This window comes from Triticum urartu, chromosome 6A, assembly GCF_056163025.1.
Source record: "Triticum urartu cultivar PI428250 chromosome 6A, HENAU_Tu73, whole genome shotgun sequence".
NCBI classification, from domain to species: Eukaryota; Viridiplantae; Streptophyta; class Magnoliopsida; order Poales; family Poaceae; genus Triticum; species Triticum urartu.
The window spans coordinates 359,590,947-359,610,958 of NC_141878.1; the positions used below are offsets into that span (position 1 = coordinate 359,590,947).

The 20,012-nt window shown below is 48.8% G+C and overlaps 1 protein-coding gene across 1 annotated transcript; it reads right to left on the reverse strand.

Moving 5' to 3' along the window:
* Nucleotides 1-16,456: 16,456 nt before the first annotated feature.
* On the reverse strand, nucleotides 16,457-19,669 carry LOC125530715 (uncharacterized). Its single transcript, XM_087530365.1, has one exon. The coding sequence runs from the start codon at nucleotides 19,667-19,669 to the stop codon at nucleotides 16,457-16,459; it is 3,213 nt and encodes a 1,070-aa protein (XP_087386491.1).
* Nucleotides 19,670-20,012: the final 343 nt, after the last annotated feature.

Genomic DNA, 20,012 nt, shown 5'->3' on the forward strand with positions numbered 1-20,012 from the left:
CACATTGTGATCATATTGATTCTTGCCACGATTGAAACACTTCTATCTAGTCAAAACGCTCATAGATTAGGTTTGATTCGAAAATTCTAGGTTTAGGTCTCCGCCGAAACCATCTCGGACCCACCGAGTTGAAAAACTCGGTCCCACCGATTTGGCTTATGCCATTGCACAAGTGAGACTTGGTCTGACCGAGAATTACTTATCGGTGTGACCGATTTTTGAACTCAGTGAAACCCTAGCAGTCTCGGTGCCACCGAACTGTGACTCGGTCCTACCGAGTTCACTAGTTTAGGTTCCAAAACTGCTTCGGTATCACCGAGTTTGAAAGTTGGTAGATCCGAGATGATTTCAGTGGGAAACTAAAACTAAGTTTTTGAATCATTCCTTTTTTCAAAAATCTCTGCATTTTGTGATGCTCATCCACTCTATCTCCTCTATAATCTATTCACAGGGTCAGCGGTCAGTTTGCATCATGTCAGACCAGAGTGACAGCCAAAACTTGTCAGAGCAGCAAGTGCAGCTGAGTGAGGGCACTAGCCCCTCAAGTTCCTCAGATGATGGCAGCAGGAGCACACCCAGCAACCTGCCTAAAGCTGCCACGAGACAAAGGAAGAAGAAAACCTCATATTCTGAAGATGAGGACTATGTGGCAGAGGAAGAGGCCACTTCCAAGAGAGTTGAGCCAGCTCAAGGCTCAAAGCCAGGCCTGAAAATCAAAAGGCCAGCAGGCAGGCAGCCCATGTCAAAGGCTAGAGTCTCAACTGAGAAGCCTGCTCCCATTGAGCCCGTTGCAGCTGAGGGCAAGAAGAGGAAAGAGAGAGTGAAGAAGACTGTGGCTAGAGTGCTTGGGAAGGCCTCCATCATGGTAGAAGAGGAGGAGGAAGAAGAGGCAGCTGCACCAGCGCCCAAGGCAGCCAAACTTATGGGAGATGCCATAAGGTCAGGGGGAGCTGCATCCAAGCCCAAGGAAGCACCTAAGGCTGCATCTAGGCCTAAAAGGTGCCCCAAAGAGAAACACAAGAAGCATCCCAGCCACTGAGAAGAACAAGGCCCCAGTGCCTGAGACTATTGCAGAGGAAGAGGAAGAGAGTGTCCTTCGGAAGCTCAAGCCCAAGATCCCAGACCACAACGATGCTCATCCTGTGGCTGAGGATATGAAGCTAAGGAGAGACTCGGGGCTCAGGAAATGGAGAGAAGCAGATCCATATGCTTCTAGGAGAAGGACTGCAGTGGACTACAGGTTTCATACCAAGGAGCAACAGGATTTCTATGAGACAGTGCTACTTGACAAGAAGCCAATTGTATGTGACATGAGATGGGTCAACTGGACCTATATCAAGGATAATGAAGAGTACTACCCAGGAGTTCAGGACAGCTTTAAGGCGTGTGGAGTAGAGGACTTTGTTGGGCAGAAGCTCACAAAGTGGAACGAGGAACTCATCATGCAGTTCTACTCCACAGCTCACTTTTATCCAGATGGGAGGATTACATGGATGTCTGAGGGTACGAGGTACCACTCTACTGTTGAGGAATGGGCGAAGCTGATCAATGCCCCAGAGGAGCAAGCAGATGACTTGGACACTTATGCCAAGAAAAAGATGGACCACAACTCCATGTCCAACATGTACAAGGAGATTCTGAATGAAGCACTTGACACGTTCAAGTTTGGCTCAGTGCATTATCTGCTCTCAGGATTGCCTACGATCAACTGGATCCTTAGGCACACCCTTCTGCCCAAGTCTGGAGATCACAAGATGATCAGAGGTCACGCGATCAATTTGCTTCATGTTTTTGACGTGCCTCAAAAAATCAAAGTCATGATCCTTATAGTGGAAACAATCAAAAGGACTGCGGCAGATCAGAAGAGGAGCTGTGGATATGCCCCTCAGATTCAGGAGCTCATCAACTCCAAGATGGGCACGGGTGTATATTTGTTGGATAAGGAACACCTGCCCATCCGTCCAGATTTTGAGAACAATGAAATTGTGATGACAGAGAATGAACCATCATCTGCCCATGCACAAGCTCAGAAGGAGAAGGCAAAGAAGGAGAAAGCTGCCAGGATGCCTACTCAAGCGGAGGCATCTGACTATTTCTTGAAGACCAAACAAGAGCAGCTCAGTTACTTGATTGCGTCCACCCTGCGGATTGAGCAGAGTATAGCCACCCTGACTCAGAACCAGGCGAGTTTAGAGAGGATCATGGAAGAGATTCTATGACTTGGACATCAAGGTAACAGAAGTTCAGTCTGCAGTGGAGCAGCTCCAGGAGGACATGAATGAGAGGAGAGGCAGGACCACGACTCGTGCGTTTGCGAGGGTGCCACAAGGTCTGAGGTCGTCTGCACTGCCAGTTGCTGACACCAGAGCTACAACATCTGCACCAACCACAGCCTCAGTTCCACCAGCTCCAGCATCCACTTCAGCTTCCACTCCGATCACGTCTACCGAAGGCTTCGTCCTTGGAGTGATCCGGACTCCACCACCACCCGAAGATCAAGCCTGAGCGTCGACTTAGCACTATGCATTTTCTAGGAACTTTTTGGTAACTTATTGCCAAAGGGGGAGAAAATGTATAGATAATAGGCTTCGAGAGAGAGAGTTGCTTTATTCTCTCTTGTTTTATTTGGTGGTTTCTTCGAACTTTGTTTGCTTGTGTGTGAGATACTACATCCTTATGCCTGTGAGACATCGATGATCATGTGTTTGATCATAAGCTACACTTAATGTTTGCTTGATGCTTGCTTAAATATTATCATTCTATCTATCGTTTGTGATCATTCACTATTCTTGGTGATGAGTGCATGTATTTCAATCTTATCATTTTTTGAGCGCTCCACCAAGATGTATGTGACATGGAAGAGTAACCCATGATTCTAATTCTTTGTGCATTTGCAGTCCAAAGCAAATTTTAAATATGCACAAATTTAGGGGGAGCTCTTACTTATCACATACCTCTCAAAGCGACGATATATTTCATGCTTATTATCATTTGTCGAAGCTTTGATCTATATGTTGTCATCAATTACCAAAAAGGGGGAGATTGAAAGTGCAACTATCCCTAGGTGGTTTTGGTAATTCATAACAACATATAGCTCATTGAGCTAATACTATTCCAAGATAATTATTTCAGGAAAGCTTAATGATTGGCATGGCATGGATGTGAAAGTGGAACCCTCAAAATGCTAAGGACAATGGATTGGCTCAAGCTCAAAAGCTCAAGACTCTTCATTTTATATTTTAGTGATCCAAGATCACATTGAGTCCATAGGAAAAGCCAATACTATTAAGGAGGGATGAGGTGTTGCTTAATGAGCCTCTTGCTTCATGTGCTTAGTGATACGCTCCAAAACCCTCAACTACTTTCCCATATCCACATATGACCAAAACTCTAAGCCAAACTCGGTCCTACCGATTCTTCCTATCCGGCGCCACCGAGTTTCACTTGTCATTAGCCACTGCCAAACCCTAGCAATTCGGTTCTACCGGTAAGGATCTCGGTCCCACCGAGATGGGGTTGCAAACTCTCTGTTTCCCTTTCATAACTTTTTGGTCCCACCGAAAGAGCGAATCGGTCCCACCGAGATTGCAATGTAAACTCAGTGTTTCCCCTTTGTAACTTTTCGGTCTCACCGAGTTCCACTCGGTCTCACCGAAAGAGCAAATCGGTCCCACCGAGTTTGCCTGACCAACTCTCTGGTTAGCTAATTACCAAATTCGGTCTCACCGAGTTTGTGTAATCGGTCTCACCGAGATTACGTTATGCCCAAACCCTAACCGAATCGGTCCTACCGAGTTGCATGTCAGTCCCACCGAAATTCCTAACGGTCACTAGGTTTACTATTTCGGTCAGACCGAGTTTTATGATTCGGTCCCACCGAGATTGGTAAATTGTGTGTAACGGTTGGATTTTGTGTGGAGGCTATATATACCCCTCCACCTCTTTCTCATTTAGTGAGAGAGCCATCAGAACACACACATCATTCCAACTCATTTGTTCTGAGAGCGAACCACCTACTCATGTGTTGAGACCAAGACATTCCATTCCTACCATATGAATCTTGATCTCTAGCCTTCCCAAGTTGCTTTCCACTCAAATCTTCTTTCCACCAAATCCAAATCCTATGAGAGAGAGTTGAGTGTTGGGGAGACTATCATTTGAAGCACAAGAGCAAGGAGTTCATTACCTACACACCATTTGTTACTTCTTGGAGAGTGGTGTCTCCTAGATTGGCTAGGTGTCACTTGGGAGCCTCCGACAAGATTGTGGAGTTGAACCAAGGAGTTTGTAAGGGCAAGGAGATCGCCTACCTCGTGAAGATCTACCGCTAGTGAGGCAAGTCCTTCGTGGGCGATGGCCATGGTGGGATAGACAAGGTTGCTTCTTCGTGGACCCTTTGTGGGTGGTTGCTTCTTCGTGGACCCTTCGTGGGTGGAGCCCTTCGTGGACTCGCGCAACCATTGCCCTTGGGTGGAGCCCTGTGTGGACTCGCGCAACCGTTACCCTTCGTGGGTTGAAGTCTCCATCAACGTGGATGTAGGATAGCACCACCTATCCAAACCACGGGAAAAACATCCGTGTCTCCAATAGCGTTTGAACTCTCCAAACCCTTCCCTTTACATTCTCGCAAGTTGCATGCTTTACTTTCCGCTGCCCATAAACTCTTTGCATGCTTGCTTGAATTGTGTGATGATTGCTTGACTTGTCCTAGAATAGCTAAAATCTGCCAAGAACTAAAATTGGGAAAAGGTTAAGTTTTTATTTGGTCAAGTAGTCTGATCACCCCCCTCTAGACATACTTTCGATCCTACAATTACATCATCCAAACACTCATGGCCCAACTACGGCGCCAAAATAAAAGATAACCCAACATGCGACACGGTCCCGATCACCCCCAACTGGGCACCACTACTGATCATCGGGAATGGAAACATAATATCGTTGAGAGTCCTCGTCGAACTCCCACTTGAGCTCGAGCGCGTCACCTGGAGCGGAAACATCAGGCCCTGCATCTGGTTTGGAAGTAATCTGTGAGCCACAGGGACTCAGCAATCTTGCACCCTCGCGATCAAGACTATTTAAGCTTAATAGGTAAGGCAAGGTAAAATGTGTGGAGCTGCAGCAAGCGACTAGCATATATGGTGGCTATCCTGTTCGCAAAAGAGAGCGAGAAGAGGAGGCAAAGCGCGAGCGAGAAACTAGAGAGCAACCTGCGCAAGCATTACTCCAACACTGTGTCCACTTCCTGGACTCCGCCGAGAAGAGGCCATCACGGTAACTCACACTGTTGATTCATTTTAAAAAAGTTAAGGTTTAAGTTATCTACAACCGGACATTAACAAATTCCCATCTGCCCATAACCGCGGGCACGGCTTTCGAAAGTTCAAATCCCTGCAGGGGAGTCCCAACTTAGCCCATGACAAGCTCTCATGGTCAATGAAGGAATAGACCTCCTCCCGAGACGTTCCGATCAGACTCGGTACCTCGGTTCTTCAAGACACTTCGACAGGTTAAAACAAATCCAGCAACACCACCCAGATGTGCCGACAAATCCCGATAGGAGCTGCACATATCTCGTTCTTAGGGCACACCGGATGAGCAAGACGTCGGGTAGGCCAGCCTAGAGTTGCCCCTGGTAGCCCCGGACATCGCTCGGTTGGACCAACACTCAGAGAAGCACTGGCCCGGGGTGGCTAAAATAAGATGACCCTCGGGCTCCGGAAACCCAAGGGAAAAAGAGGCTAGGTGGCAAATGGTAAGACCAAGGTTGGGCATTGCTGGACAAGCTTTAATCAAGGCGAACTATCAAGGGGTTCCCATTATAACCCAACCGCGTAAGGAACACAAAATCCGGGAACATAACACCGATATGACGGAAACTAGGGCGGCAAGAGTGGAACAAAACACTAGGCGAGAGGCCGAGCCTTCCACCCTTTACCAATTATATAGATGCATTAAGATAACATGGCAATATAATGATATCCCAACAAGTAAATAAATGTTCCAACAAGGAACGGTCTCCAATCTTCACCTGCAACTAGCAACGCTATAAGAGGGGCTGAGCAAAGCGGTAACATAGCCAATCAACGGTTTGCTAGGACATGGTGGGTTAGAGGTTTGACATGGCAATTTGGGAGGCTTTAAAGCAAGTGGTAGGCATCGTAGCATTGGCATAGCAAAAGAGCGAGCATCTAGCAAAGCAAAGATAGTAGTGATTTCGAGGGTATGATCATCTTGCCTGCAAAGTTGTCAGAGTTGACTGGATCCTCGAAAGCAAACTCAACGGGCTCCTCGTTAGCGAACTCGTCTCCCGGCTCTACCCAAACAAAACAAACAAGCAAACGGAACACAATCAACCACGTGCAAACTCAAACAACATGATGCAAAGATGGTATGCTATGCGGGATGCGATATATGATGCATATGCAAGATTTGACAAGGGATGCATGAACCTGGCCTCAACTTGGAAATCCAAGTGTGCCACTAGAAATATGAGATGAAATCGCTTGAAAACGATATAAAGAACGCCGGAATCGGAGTTACGGTTTGGAAATGGCAAGCAATTCAATATGGCCACGTTCTGTGATTTACAGCAAGTAGCCATCTAAATGCAACAATATGAACATGCTACAGCACCCAAACATGACAAAAAAATACATGGCAGTGATGCATTCATGATGCTTAACAAAAGTCTAGCACTGAGCTACGGCCAATTCATCCATTAACAGGTTCAAACAAGCATGGCAAAAATGCATATGGTAAACAGATCTCAGACTTAGTGAAATTAACACTTGTCTGGAATTTCAGATCAGATAGCACTCTTCGGAGCGTGAAAACTATATGCTACAGGACCTGAACATGGCAACGTAAAGCATGGCATGGAGCTACTCAAAGATCTTAACAAACCTCCCTTAGTGACCTTGAGCCAAAAGGGAACAGAAAATATAATTGCAAGCATGTGAACATGGCAAAAATATAATCAGTTCTCAGACTTAGTGAAAACTGGAGCATGCTGAAAACAGATATCAAGTAGGCATGTTTACGAGCTCGATGCACTCACTATAGAGCAAGTAATGACAAACTAAGCATACACCCATCAAGAATACACAAAATATAAGCTAGACATGGCAAGAACAATAGCATAGCATGCACGGTTCAACTACAACATCCTCGGCAAATCGCTAACAAGTAGACAATCTGCCCAGATTCACGAAATGACAAAAGTAGAGCTCGATTGACTCAAGCTAGGGTGCTCCATAATTGTAAACAAAGACATTGATGGATAGAGCACTACAAGATTAACAAAACATCCTTACTGATCATCCTCAAAAGAGGCACGGATCACTAGGAAACAACATGAACATATGGCCATATGAGATAAACAGCTCAAGGACTTAGTGGAAATGCTAAGTCCCTGAAATCAGCATTACCAAGTGCCTCACTTTGCAAGCTTGTGCTAGTCACCACACACATCACAAAAATACATGGGTTGCACCTCTTGAAAGATGGCAAAACCCTTAACAAAACATATGTAGAACCCATGGGCATATCATACACACATTAATCATGGAAAAAATGACAAATATCTAAATGGAGTAGCAGATCTGACAATTATCTCAAGTAGCACTCTTCTAACAGCATTTCAGGCATCAAGATGAACTCAAATGAAAATGATGCAATGAGATGAAATGATGTACTCTCTGAGATGAACATTTTGATATGCTATATGCCCAAAACGGAGCTACGGATGCAAAGTTACGACATGATGAAGATGGGCATATGGATCTGAGAATTTAGGACTTGGAAGAAAAATTAGACCTCTCCGGGACAGATCTAGGGTTTGCCGGGTGCGGAAGCCGAGGTTCGTCGGGATCTTGCCGGAGTAGCGTCGTGGTGGCCGAAGTCTGCCGGAGAAGAGGAAGGAGAGGCCGGGTGGAGGCGGCGGTGCACGGCGGCGAGGGGTCGGCGACGTAGGAGGGGCCGGCCGCCGTGGAGCTTTGCTCCGGTCGGCTAAAGTGCGGCGGCGACGACCTGGGAAGAGGAGGCGGCCGGCGAGCGTCGTGCGGCGGCGCGCGCGCGTCGGGGCGGCGCGGGGCGCGGAGCCTCCCGCGGGGAGTGGCGGCGCGGAGACGGGCCGCGGGGGCCGGCCTCGGGCCCCGGCGGGCCTGGCGGCGGGGACGGCGGATGCGCCAACGGGGCAGCGACACGTGGCGGCGGCGGGGCAAGTCGGACACGTCCGGCCCGAATCGGACGTGTCCGGCGGCGAGAGGTGGAAGACGACTAGGGTTTCGGGAGAGGAAGAAAGAGAATTTCGGAGGGGTCTTTAAATAGGCATAGGAGGAGCTAGGAGAGTCCAAATGAGGTGCGGTTTTCGGCCACGCGATCGTGATCGAACGCTCTAGATGATGGAGAAGGTTTAGGTGGGTTTTGGGCCAAATTGGAGGGGTGTTGGGCTGCAACACACACGAGGCCTTCTCGGTCCCTCGGTTAACCGTTGGAGCATCAAACGAAGTTCAAATGGTATGAAACTTGACAGGCGGTCTACCGATAGTAAACCAAGGCCGCTTGGCAAGTCTCGGTCCAATCCGGAAATGTTTAATCCCCACACACGAAAGAAATCTAGAAATGATCACCGGAGGAGAACGAAGCGCCGGAATGCAAAACGGACAACGGGGAAAATGCTCGAATGCATGAGATGAACATGTATGCAAATGCAATGCACATGATGACATGATATGAGATGCATGACAATGATAACAACACACGGAGACAAAAACCCGAACCCGAGAAAATAAAATAACTTAAGGCCGGAAACGGCAAGAGTTGGAATACATATTGGGAAAGTCATATCCGGGGTGTTACAACATCCTCACGAAAACCTTTGGCCTTTCCTTTGCCCATCTTCTCCTTTATCTCGGCAATCTCTCTGTCATCCTTCTGAGCTTCCCGAATTTTGTCCAGCAATGTCGGCTGGACCTCCATTGTTGCAATAAATCCTCTAGGAACAATCTCCAATCGGAGTTCCATGATGTCCTTTGCTAATTCCTTCGGCAGTCCCTTGCTTTCAAGGATATTAGCATAACTCTTCCGGCTCAAAGCGTCTGCTACGACATTGGCCTTTCCTGGATGATAGTGTAGCTTCATGTCATAATCCTTTATAAGCTCCAACCATCTCCTCTGTCGAAGGTTCAGCTCCTTCTGGGTGAAAATGTACTTCAAACTCTTATGGTCCGTGTACACATCACAACGGTTTCCAATAAGGTAATGTTTCCAGGTCTTCAATGCATGCACTACAGCTACTAACTCCAAATCATGCGTGGCATAGTTCAACTCATGAGGTTTTAGTTGTCGTGAGGCATACGAAACAACTCTCCCGTCCTGCATAAGCACACATCCAAGTCCTAAGCGTGAGGCATCGCAGTACACTTGGAACTCCATATGTATATCTGGTAGTGTTAGCACTGGCGCTATAGTCAAACGTTTCTTCAACTCCTGGAAACTTGCCTCGCAATCTTCTGTCCATTTAAACTTAGTATCCTTCTTTAACAGTTCAGTCATTGGCTTTGCAATCTTGGAAAAGTTCTCAATGAATCTCCGATAGTAACCTGCGAGTCCAAGAAAACTGCGGATCTCGCTAACTGAGGTGGGTGCCAACCATTCAGTGACTGACTGAATTTTTCTGGGGTCTACTGCTATACCTTCTCCCGATATAACATGTCCAAGGAAACCAACTTCCTTCAACCAAAACTCGCATTTTCTAAACTTAGCATACAACTGGTGTTCCCTGAGTTTCTCGAGAACTAAGCGCAAATGCTCCTTGTGCTCCTCCTCATTCTTCGAGTATACCATAACATCATCAATAAACACCACAACAAACTTGTCCAAATACTCCATGAACACCTTGTCCATCATGCTCATGAAATAGGCAGGGGCGTTAGTCAGTTCAAATGACATGACCGTGTACTCGTATAATCCATATCATGTTGTGAATGCTGTCTTTAGTATATCCTTCTCTCGTATCTTCAACTGATGATACCCCAATCGCAAATCGATCTTCAAAAACGCTTTAGCTCCTTGCAACTGATCAAACAGATCGTTGATCATCAGCAGTGGGTACTTGTTCTTAATAGTCACTTCATTTAATGCTCGATAATCAACTACCATCCTCAGGGATTTATCCTTCTTCTCAACCAAAAGTACTGGGGCTCCCCAAGGTGATGAAATTCTTCGGATGTATCCTTTCTCCAATAACTCCTTGATCTGTTTCTTAATTTCTTCCAAATCATTTGCAGGCATCCGATAGGGTCTCTTGGATATTGGTCCTGTACCTGGCAATAGCTCTATCAAAAACTCAATGTCTCTATCCGGTGGCATGCCTGGTAACTCCTCTGGAAAAACATCCGGGTAATCCTTCACTACAGGCACTTCCTCCTGAACAACTCTCGTAAGGGCATTCACTTGACTCCTCCTAGGCACATGCCTAGATACATACTTAATCCTTTTTCCTTCCGGGGTGGTGAGATAAATCGACTTACTAGCACAGTCAATGATTGCTCCAAATTTTGACATCCAGTCCATACCCAATATCACATACAATCCTTGTGATTCCAAGATAATTAGGTCGGACGGAAAAATATGTGTACCAATGGTTAAGGGTATTTGGTCACACCATCGGCTAGCCATATACTCTGCTCCGGGTGAACTCACTAAAAGAGGGGTCCTAAGGGTTTGGGTTGGTAGTTTAAACTTATCCACGAATCCCCTTGATATGTATGAATGCGATGCACCAGTATCGGAAAGAACAAGAGCGGTAAATGACTTAACCAAAAACTTACCTATTACCGCGTCCGGCTGCTCTTCAACCTCTTCCACGTTAACGTGGTTCACTTGGCCTTTGTTGAATGGATTTGGCTTCTTCCCAGCGCTCCCATTTCCATTTCCATTCTTTCCTTCAGGGCACTCCGTGGCGTAGTGTCCAGTCTTCCCGCACTTGAAACATGTAACATGACTTAAGTCCCTTTTGGCGGGTGTGGCTGGGTTGGGGCGGTTATGATTATTGTTGGTTCCGTTCCCATTCCCATTCTTAGAACCATTGTGGTTATGCGATCCTCCTCTAGTGTGGCTATGACCTCCATGGTTATGAACAAGTCCTCCCGGGTCGGGGTTAGGCGAGGTTTCTGCTGAGCTCCTGAGTTATACTTCCCCTGTCCATACTTCCTCTTGCGGCTCTCAATCTGCTGCTGCTTCCCTTCAATCATAAGAGCCTTATCTACCAACTCCTGGTAGTTGTTGAAGGTTGCTACCATCAACTGCATGCTCATCTCATCATTCAGCCCTTCCATAAACTTCTCCTGCTTCGCGGCATCTGTGGCCACATCATCAGGGGCATAGCGAGATAACTTGCTAAACTCGTCCACGTACTAAGCCACGGTACGGTTCCCCTGGCGTAAGTTGCGGAACTCCCGCTTCTTCATTTGCATAGCTCCAGTGGAGACATGGGTTGTGCGGAAAGCTTGCTGAAACTGGTCCCAAGTGACATTGGCTATAGGAAAAGTGGATGTGTAATTCTCCCACCATGAGGCTGCTGGTCCATCCAATTGATGTGTGGCAAAGCGCACTCTCTCAGCATCTGTGCAACCTGCAGTGGTCAACTCCCTTCCAATACAGCATAGCCAATCGTCTGCAACTATGGGCTCGGTGCTACTAGAAAACACCAGCGGTTGTAACCTTAGAAAACGGGCTAGGTTGTCCATGGGTGGCGGGTTGTTGTTGTTATTGTTGTTGTTGTTGTTTCCCTGGTTCTGAACTAGAAATTGCATCAAAGTATTCTGCTGCTGGATCAACTGGGTAAGCTCCGGTGGGAAAGCAAAACCGGTGTCACGTCTCGGAGGCATCTGAGGGGTTTAGATGGAAGAGATTTAGAATAGAAAACAGGTCTAATGAGAAAACACTACCCATATGCACATGAGACAAACACAATCATTTCACTCAATCAGTCAAGCAAGGGCATACAAACGATCTAGAACTATCACAGAAGTGCTCAACTACTACTAAATACATGGGGGAATACTAGTGATATATGGTAGTCATCTAGAAATTTTGATCGGTGGAAGACTCCATGATGTCTGCTCCAGCTTCGTCTTCAAAGTCATCATCACTAGGATCAGAATCGGTGTCATCGATGATGATGTAGTCCTCGGGGCGTATCTCATTGGGTTCTTCTTCTTCTTCTATTGGTGCTGGTCCTCCCATGAATACTCCGATCTTCTTGACTAAGTCGTCATTCTTCTCCAGTAGTGTCTTGATTTCCTCCTCATATCCATCGCGTGTAAACTTGAGTTCTTCCTCCAGCTCAATGATCCTAGTCTTCGCCTTCTTCAAGTCCATCATGTCCGTGCACATCTGGTTTTCCTGACGTCAGATGTGCTGGTTTAACTCCTGGATGAAAGCTGCAATGGATCTATCCTTCCTGGTGCTGATTACTTCCCATTGCTCGTCTCGGCGCCCACATATTTGGTAAATAGTGTCCTTAAGCTCCCTGTTGTAAACTTCTCCAATGCGTCCCATGGTAATGTGGGCTGCCATGCTCTTGCCTAGACTCCAGGTGGGTGCTTCGAAAGAAAACTCTATAGGTTTAGAAGTTGGCGAGAACGTCCTTCCTGGAACTTGTACTTGAATCATCCAGAGCTCCTCTTCAGGTAAAGTGGCATTGTACGTCCCGGTGAAGCTTGGTATTCCAATGTTCAAGTACCTAGTGGCTTCCTTCAAGTGGCGTCCAAAAGGTGTGTCTTCATCTGGTTGTGCAAACTTGTTCTTCATCTCCGTCATCCTAAAGAGTAGAAAATGGAGAGGAGTCAGAAATGAGAAGAGAAGGGTGACCTAGGGTTTATCTTAGTGGTCGTGTCCTACACTCAGCATGTGCTCTGGTACCATCTTGTAGCGACCCGACCTTAGATGGTCAAGTCTCTGTGCTTCAGTGTCATCCCTGGATCGGTAATGCTGACACACACGGTACTCGAAGGATTTATAACAGAGTAGCAATCACACACTTATTATAGCGAATGTCTCAAGAGAGAACTTATTACATTAATATGGCTTAAGGCCATCTAATACGATAACAGCGGAAGGCTTGGAAGATAAAGTGAGTCCATCAACTCCAACGGCATAGCTGAGCTGCACGGCAACGACCTAACGAACCTTACTCCTCGTCTGAAAAGTCTGCAACATAATACGTTGCAGCCCGAAAACGGGTCAGCGCATGGAATATGCTGGCAAAGTAACACAGTAGAGCAAGAACAGAATAATGCTATCACTACATGCATATTTGGCTGGTGGAAAGCTCTATGGTTACAGTTTTGCGAAAAGCCAATTTTTCCCTACAACAAAGGAATAGATTTTAATTTAACTATCATGGTGGTTGAACAACATTGAGAAGGTTCCTCCAACTCAATCCCAATTAAAGTGATTAACAACCCAACAATATTAGTTAAACATGATGAGATACTTGTGATAACCCAAGTACTAGATACTCAAGAATTGTCCATAACCGGGGACACGACTAACCATGATTAGATTGTACACTCTGCAGAGGTTTGCACACTTTTCCCCACAAGACTCGATCACCTCCGTTGGATTTCTTGCACTACAGGGTGTTTGAGAAACGGATGATCGAGACACAGTCTTTCAGAAACATTAACTCTCTACTCCGGACAGACCATACCAAACCTACATCCCACTACCTGCTGATCTGCCTCTTCAAGAGCTTCACGTAACTTACTCAACTATGCTAGAGCCCATAATAGCTTGTGGCTGCACACGGAAGTTTCTAGCATGAATCATCTCATTTCCCTTTGAGCCTGGGTGGCGATCCATAGGAAGATCACACGGGTACTCCGGGATTTCCACAAAAAAATACAGGCAACACTGGGTACCCAGGTGCCTCAATCCACCCAGTTGTTTGATTAAGTTGCCACCTTAAGTTGAACTGTTAATTTAACAAACTCACATCTGTCATGGATTTCACTCAAACCCAAACCACGTCTACGAGCATAGCATAACATAGTAATATAAGCAACGCGTAGAGTAACTCCCAAGGGTTTGAATGTAATAGGGCAATAGGTTCTACCTCATCAACTACTTTCCAAACCACAAGTTAATGACATCCTAATCATGCAATGTTTGAGGATTGGAACTAATGCATACAAACTGGGGGATAAAGGGGTATGATCAAAGTGTTACTTGCCTTGCTGACGATCTACGAAACCAAGGGACTCGTAGTAGCACGCTTCGCACTCCGTTCTATCGCAAGCAAACAATAGCATACATAAGTAACAAGCAACGATGCACAAGCAAAACTCAAATAAAAGAGGGTTGACCAGAAGTTTCAACTTAAGAACTCCGGTTCGCAAAAAGAATCAAATCAAACGGAGCAACGAAACTCAAACGGCGAAAGAAAGAAGCTTCGTTTACTAATCTGAAACTAGGTCAAATTTTACAGTAGCAAAAACTTGTTTGAGTTGGATAAATGGAAAGAGGGTTTCGGGACGAAACTCTAGGCGCTTGAATCGCCTGATTCCGACTAACGAGCGAAAAGATAAACAGAAACTAAGATCGGATCAGAAATTGCGATCAGAAAAAATCGCGGAATAAATCCGATAAAGAAAACTCACGAACAGACTAACGAACGAGCGTTCGTTAGCTGTAACTAACGGGCGAAAACCGTTCGTTAAAACGAACGTATGGACGAACGTCCGCTAACTAGAAGAACCGAGAAAAACCGGCGAATCCAAAAAAACGGATCTAGGGTTTTTTTAAAAAAAACGAACGGTTTAAAAAAAACCGAACGGTTTAAAAAAAAACCGGCGGCGGAGTCCGGTGGCTACTCCGGCGAGGCGGGGCAGCGGTGCTCGGCGGCGGCGGCGGCTAGCGTGGGCGGCGGCGGCTGAGGCGGCGGGGCTGGCGGCGGCTGCGGTGGTGGTGTGGTGTTGGGGGCGGGGTGGCGGCGTATATAAAGGGGGCAGGGGCGGCAACTTGGAGGAGGGGGCAAGGCGCGGCGGAGGCGGAGTCCAACTCGGACTCCGGTCCGAGTGGCGGCGGCGGCGCGCGCGCGCAGGAGGCGGCGGCAAGCGGCGGCGGCTGGGCCGGCCTGGCTCGGCTGGGCCTTAGGCCCAGTCGGGCGCGGGAACTTTTTTTTAAAATAATTTCGCTGACCGAAATAAAATCCTAGAAAAATAAATAAAAATCTAAAAATGCCAAAATAAATTTTCACCGTCTAAATAAAATATTTAGAACGAGATGAACATTTTCTTGGCCCTAAAATGCAATTTTGAAAAACGTGCAATTTTTCTAATGCAAACAAAATTGCAATAAAATCCAAATAAAACAAATATTTGATTTTAATATTCTTCCTCCAATATTTCAATTATCTTGGAGAAGTCATATTATCTCCTCTCATATATTTTAGTATGAAATATTTTTGGAGAGAAAATAATTAAAACCAAAAATCCTCGTTTCAAAATTTGATAAAATCAAATTTGAAAACCGGGAAATCCCCAACTCTCTCCGAGGGTCCTTGAGTTGCTTAGGATTTTGAGGATCGCGAGACGAAATGCGAATAAAATATGATATGCATGGATGGCTATGTATAACATTCCAAATTGAAAATTTGGGATGTTACAGCTTCGACTCTGTACAGCGCTTTGAAGGGAGAGCAACCCAGTGAGGAATGAAAGGAGGAATTGTACCAGAATTCAGCAGCGGGAAGCCAACGGCGCCATTGCTTGGGAGTGTCGTGCACGGCACAACGCAAGTACATCTCCATGCACTGATTGACACGCTCGCTCTGGCCATCCGTCTGGGGGTGGTACGCTGTGGAGTAGAGGAGCTTGGTGCCCGCGCCGGCAAGTAGTTCGCGCCATAGCGCACTGGTGAAGATCTTGTCACAGTCGCTGACGATGGACTTGGGAATGCCGTGGAGCTTGACAACGTTGTCCCAGAACACGCGCGCCACCCGTGTTGCCGTGAACGGGTGCCGCAAGGGCACGAAGTGAGCTAACTTGGTGAAACGGTCAACCGCCACCATGATTGTATCGTAGCCTTCTGACTTTGGCAGTCCCTCGACAAAATCCATGGTCAGCTCCTGCCAGGGTGCGGAGGGGATCGGCAGAGGTGCCAGTTTGCCCGTAGGCTTGCGAAGTTCATGCTTGGCTTGCTGGCAAACCTGGCACTGGCGCACGAACTCGTCGACATCTTGTTTCAGTCCTTTCCACTCAAACACCTTCTTGACTCGGTGGTAGGTGGTCGTTGCTCCGGAGTGGCCTCCTACGACGCTGTCATGCATCGCGCTGATGAGCTTTGTGCGTAGAGCAGTGTTTGCACCGATCCACAGTCGGCCCTGACGCTGAATGAGGCCCTGGTACAGCTCCTACTTGTCATCATCTGGGCTGTGTAGCACAAGCTATTGCAGTCGTTCTTGCGTGTCTGGATCAGTGGCGTATGAATTGGCCACTTCCTGGATCCACGCCGGCTGACACAGAGATAGGGCATTGGCGCTGAAGTGGCTGCCCACGCGGGAGAGCGCGTCTGGAGCTCCATTGTCAATACCGCGCTTATACTGAAACTTGAACTGCAGTCCAACCAGCTTTGACATGGCGCGGCGCTGGACGGCAGTCACCAGCTGCTGATCGCCGAGAGAGCACAAACTTTTGTGATCTTTGAGGATTGTGAACGGCCCGCGCTGAAGATAAGCACACCACATGTCCACCACCATCATAACTTCCAGGAACTCCTTCTCATATGTTGACAATTTCTGGTTCTTCACTCCCAACGCTTTGCTATAGTAAGCGATGGGGTGGCCTTCTTGTACCAGCACTGCTCCAATGCCCGTGTCGCAAGTGTCCTTCTCAATCACGAAGGGCTTGTCGAAGTCTGGGAGGGCGAGCACTGGCGTGGTCACCATCGCGTGCTTGAGTGTGTCGAAGGCGTGTTGTGCGGTCTCTGGCCACTCGAAACCCTTCTTGGTGAGCTGCAGTGTGAGGGGCTTTGCAATGATCCCGTAGTGGGGCACAAACTTGCAATAGTAGCCAGTGAGCCCCAAGAATGCGCGCAACCCTGTTGCATTTGTTGGTGTAGGCCACTGAGCCATGGCTTCTGTCTTCTCTGCATCTGTTGCGACACCTTCCTTGGAGATGACGTGGCCGAGGTAATCGATGTGGTCTTGGGCGAAGGAACACTTCGACATCTTAGCATAGAGCTGGTGCTCGCGGAGTAGGCTCAGGACGAGCCGGAGATGCTCCAGGTGCTCTTCCCATGTCTCACTGAAAACCAGAATGTCGTCAAGAAAAATTATGACAAACTTACGGGTATACTTGGTGAAGGTTGCGTTCATCAGGCATTGAAATGTTGCAGGCGCATTTGTCAGGCCGAACGGCATCACGCGGAACTGAAAATGCCCGTGGTGGGTTTTGAATGCAGTCTTGTGTTCGTCCTCTTCCCGCATTCGGATTTGGTGATACCCTGCCCGCAGATCGAGCTTGGAGAAGAAGGCAGCGCCTACTAGCTCGTCGAGGAGCTCATCCACGATCGACAACGGAAACTTGTTCTTCAGTGTGATGTCGCTTAGGCGCCTGTAGTTGACACAGAACCACCATGTCCCATCCTTTTTCTTCACTAACAGCACCGGAGCAGCGTACGGACTGACAGAGTGTGTGATCACGCCAGCATCGAGCATTTCCTTCACTTGGCGCTCTATTTCGTCTTTCTGCAGTGGCGAGTAACGGTAGGGTCGAGTGTTTGTAGGCTGAGCTCCTTCTTCCAGTGTGATTGCATGATCGTACTGCCTATGAGGGGGCAGACCAGTAGGCGTGGTGAAGACATTAGCAAACTCCTCCAATAAGTCGCTGATCGGCGTCTGCGAAGGAATGCGCGACTTGGGTCTGGGGGGTTGCATTTCCACCATGGCCATAGCCCAGATGTCATTGCCTGCGATCAGCTTGCAGAGCTCGGCCGGCTGAACGGCCGCGAGCGTTGGTGTTGTCTTGGGTCGAACACCTTGCAGGGTGACCAACTCGCCGTCGTGGAGGAAGGAGATGAACTTCTCTTGCCAATGACATGTCATTGGGCTGTTTTTCTCCAGCCAATCCATGCATAGAATGCCGTCGTAGGCGCTGGTGTCGAGCTCGTACATCGGCGTTGAGAATGTATGGCCCTGCATCCACCACTTGAGCTCTGGTACTTGGCGCGAGCAGGTGAGGCGATCGCCGTTCGCCACACGCACATCCAGGGTAGCGATCTCCTGGGTCTCGGCGCCGACACGTTCGACGAAGGATTTGTTGACGAAGTTGTGCGTGCTTCCGGAGTCCAGCAGCAACAGCATCACCTGGTTGCCCACCAGGGCGCGGAGACGAATGGTGCTTGGCGCTTCCGAGCCGTCCAGCGCGTGCGCAGAGATGGTGCAGCACTCTGGAGGGGGAACGGCATGCTCGGGAGCGTCGGGCAAGTCGAGAGCGTGCACGGCGTCATCAGTGAGCACCTCGCCAAATGCGCCGACCTGGATCGTGAGCAGCTGCACTTGCGGATTGCAGCGGTGCTCACGGCTGTACCGATCGCCGCACTTGAAGCAGAGACCGTTGGCGCGGCGAAATTCTTTGAGTTGGCGCTCACGTGCATAGTCGTCGGGCTGTTGGCGCGGCGCGACGCCCGGGCATGCTGGTGGCGCTAGTGGCGCTGGAGGTGGGCGGCCTTGGGGTTGTGGTCGCGGCCGCGCTCGTGGCGTGTTCAACTCCTCTTCTTGGATGCGAGCAAGGATGGACGCACGCGTGATGCTGGTGGGGGCTTGAAGACGCACCGCGGCGCGCAGTTCGTCCTTGAGGCCCAACAAGAACTGTGTGATGAAGAACTTTGGGGACAGCGACGGGTCGAGCGCCAGGAGGTGGTACATGTGGCTATCGAACACCTGGCGGTACTCGCTGACGGTGCCGCTCTGCCGGAGTTGGAGAAGCTTGTGCATCTCCAGCTCGAACTCGTCAACGCCGAATTCCTCGATGATCGCTGCGCGGAACGCCTCCCAGCCCAGGCCACTGTGTGTTTGACGAAATGCCTGCAGCCAGTGAGCGGCCCGGCCCTCGATGTACAGCATCGCCGTGGTCACCCAGCTCGACGGCGGTACGCGGTAGAGGTCGAAGTAGGCGCGGCAGCGATCCAGCCAGAGGTACGGCGCCGTGCCGTCGAAGCACGGAAAATCGTGCTTGGGCGGCTTGATGTAGGTGTCGTGGTGTTGGTAGAGATGCGGCTCGCTCTGCTGTTGGTGCGGCGCCTGAAGCAGAGGCGGGTGCTGATCGGAGAGGTGTGGGGACGGTGGCGGTCCCTGCTGTTGTTGGTGGACCGGTGGAGGGCGTAGAGGCGGCGGCGGGGGTGGAGGTGGGGACGGGTTGAGGACGGCGCCCGGTCCCGATTCGCGCAGCGACGACGATCTCTCGAGCGCCTTGCGCGTCTCGTCGATGTCGGCCTGGGTGAGATCCACTTGCTTGGACAGCGCCCGCAGATCTTGTGCGACCTGCGCGTTGAAGGCGGCCTGAACCTCGAGTCGCTTCTCGCTGTCGGCCTTTTGCTCATCGAGACGTGAGAGGACGGTCTCCATGAGTGCCTTGAGCATGCTAGTGTTGTCGTCCATGGCGGACAGTAGCTGTCGTGTCTGAACTGAGGGTTTGGACGGCGCCGTTGTTCCGCTCCGAGCCGATCCAACCCCGCCGGGGATTTTGGGCGATTTGCCAGAGCAACTCGCACCCGCGACGGTGGGTGTTACGGATCAAGGCCAAGAGATTGTGGAAGCAGCGAAGAAAAATTTCAGCAGGATTCGGTGGCTCTGATAACCAAATGTCACGCCTTGATCTAGATCGGGGAGGACCAGCGACGGTAGGTGAGGGAAAGGGGATGAGGTTGGCTTGAGAGAGGGGGTGAGCGAGAGAGAGACAGAGAGGTGGGAGAGAATTTCAGTTTTACTGAAATAACAGCCT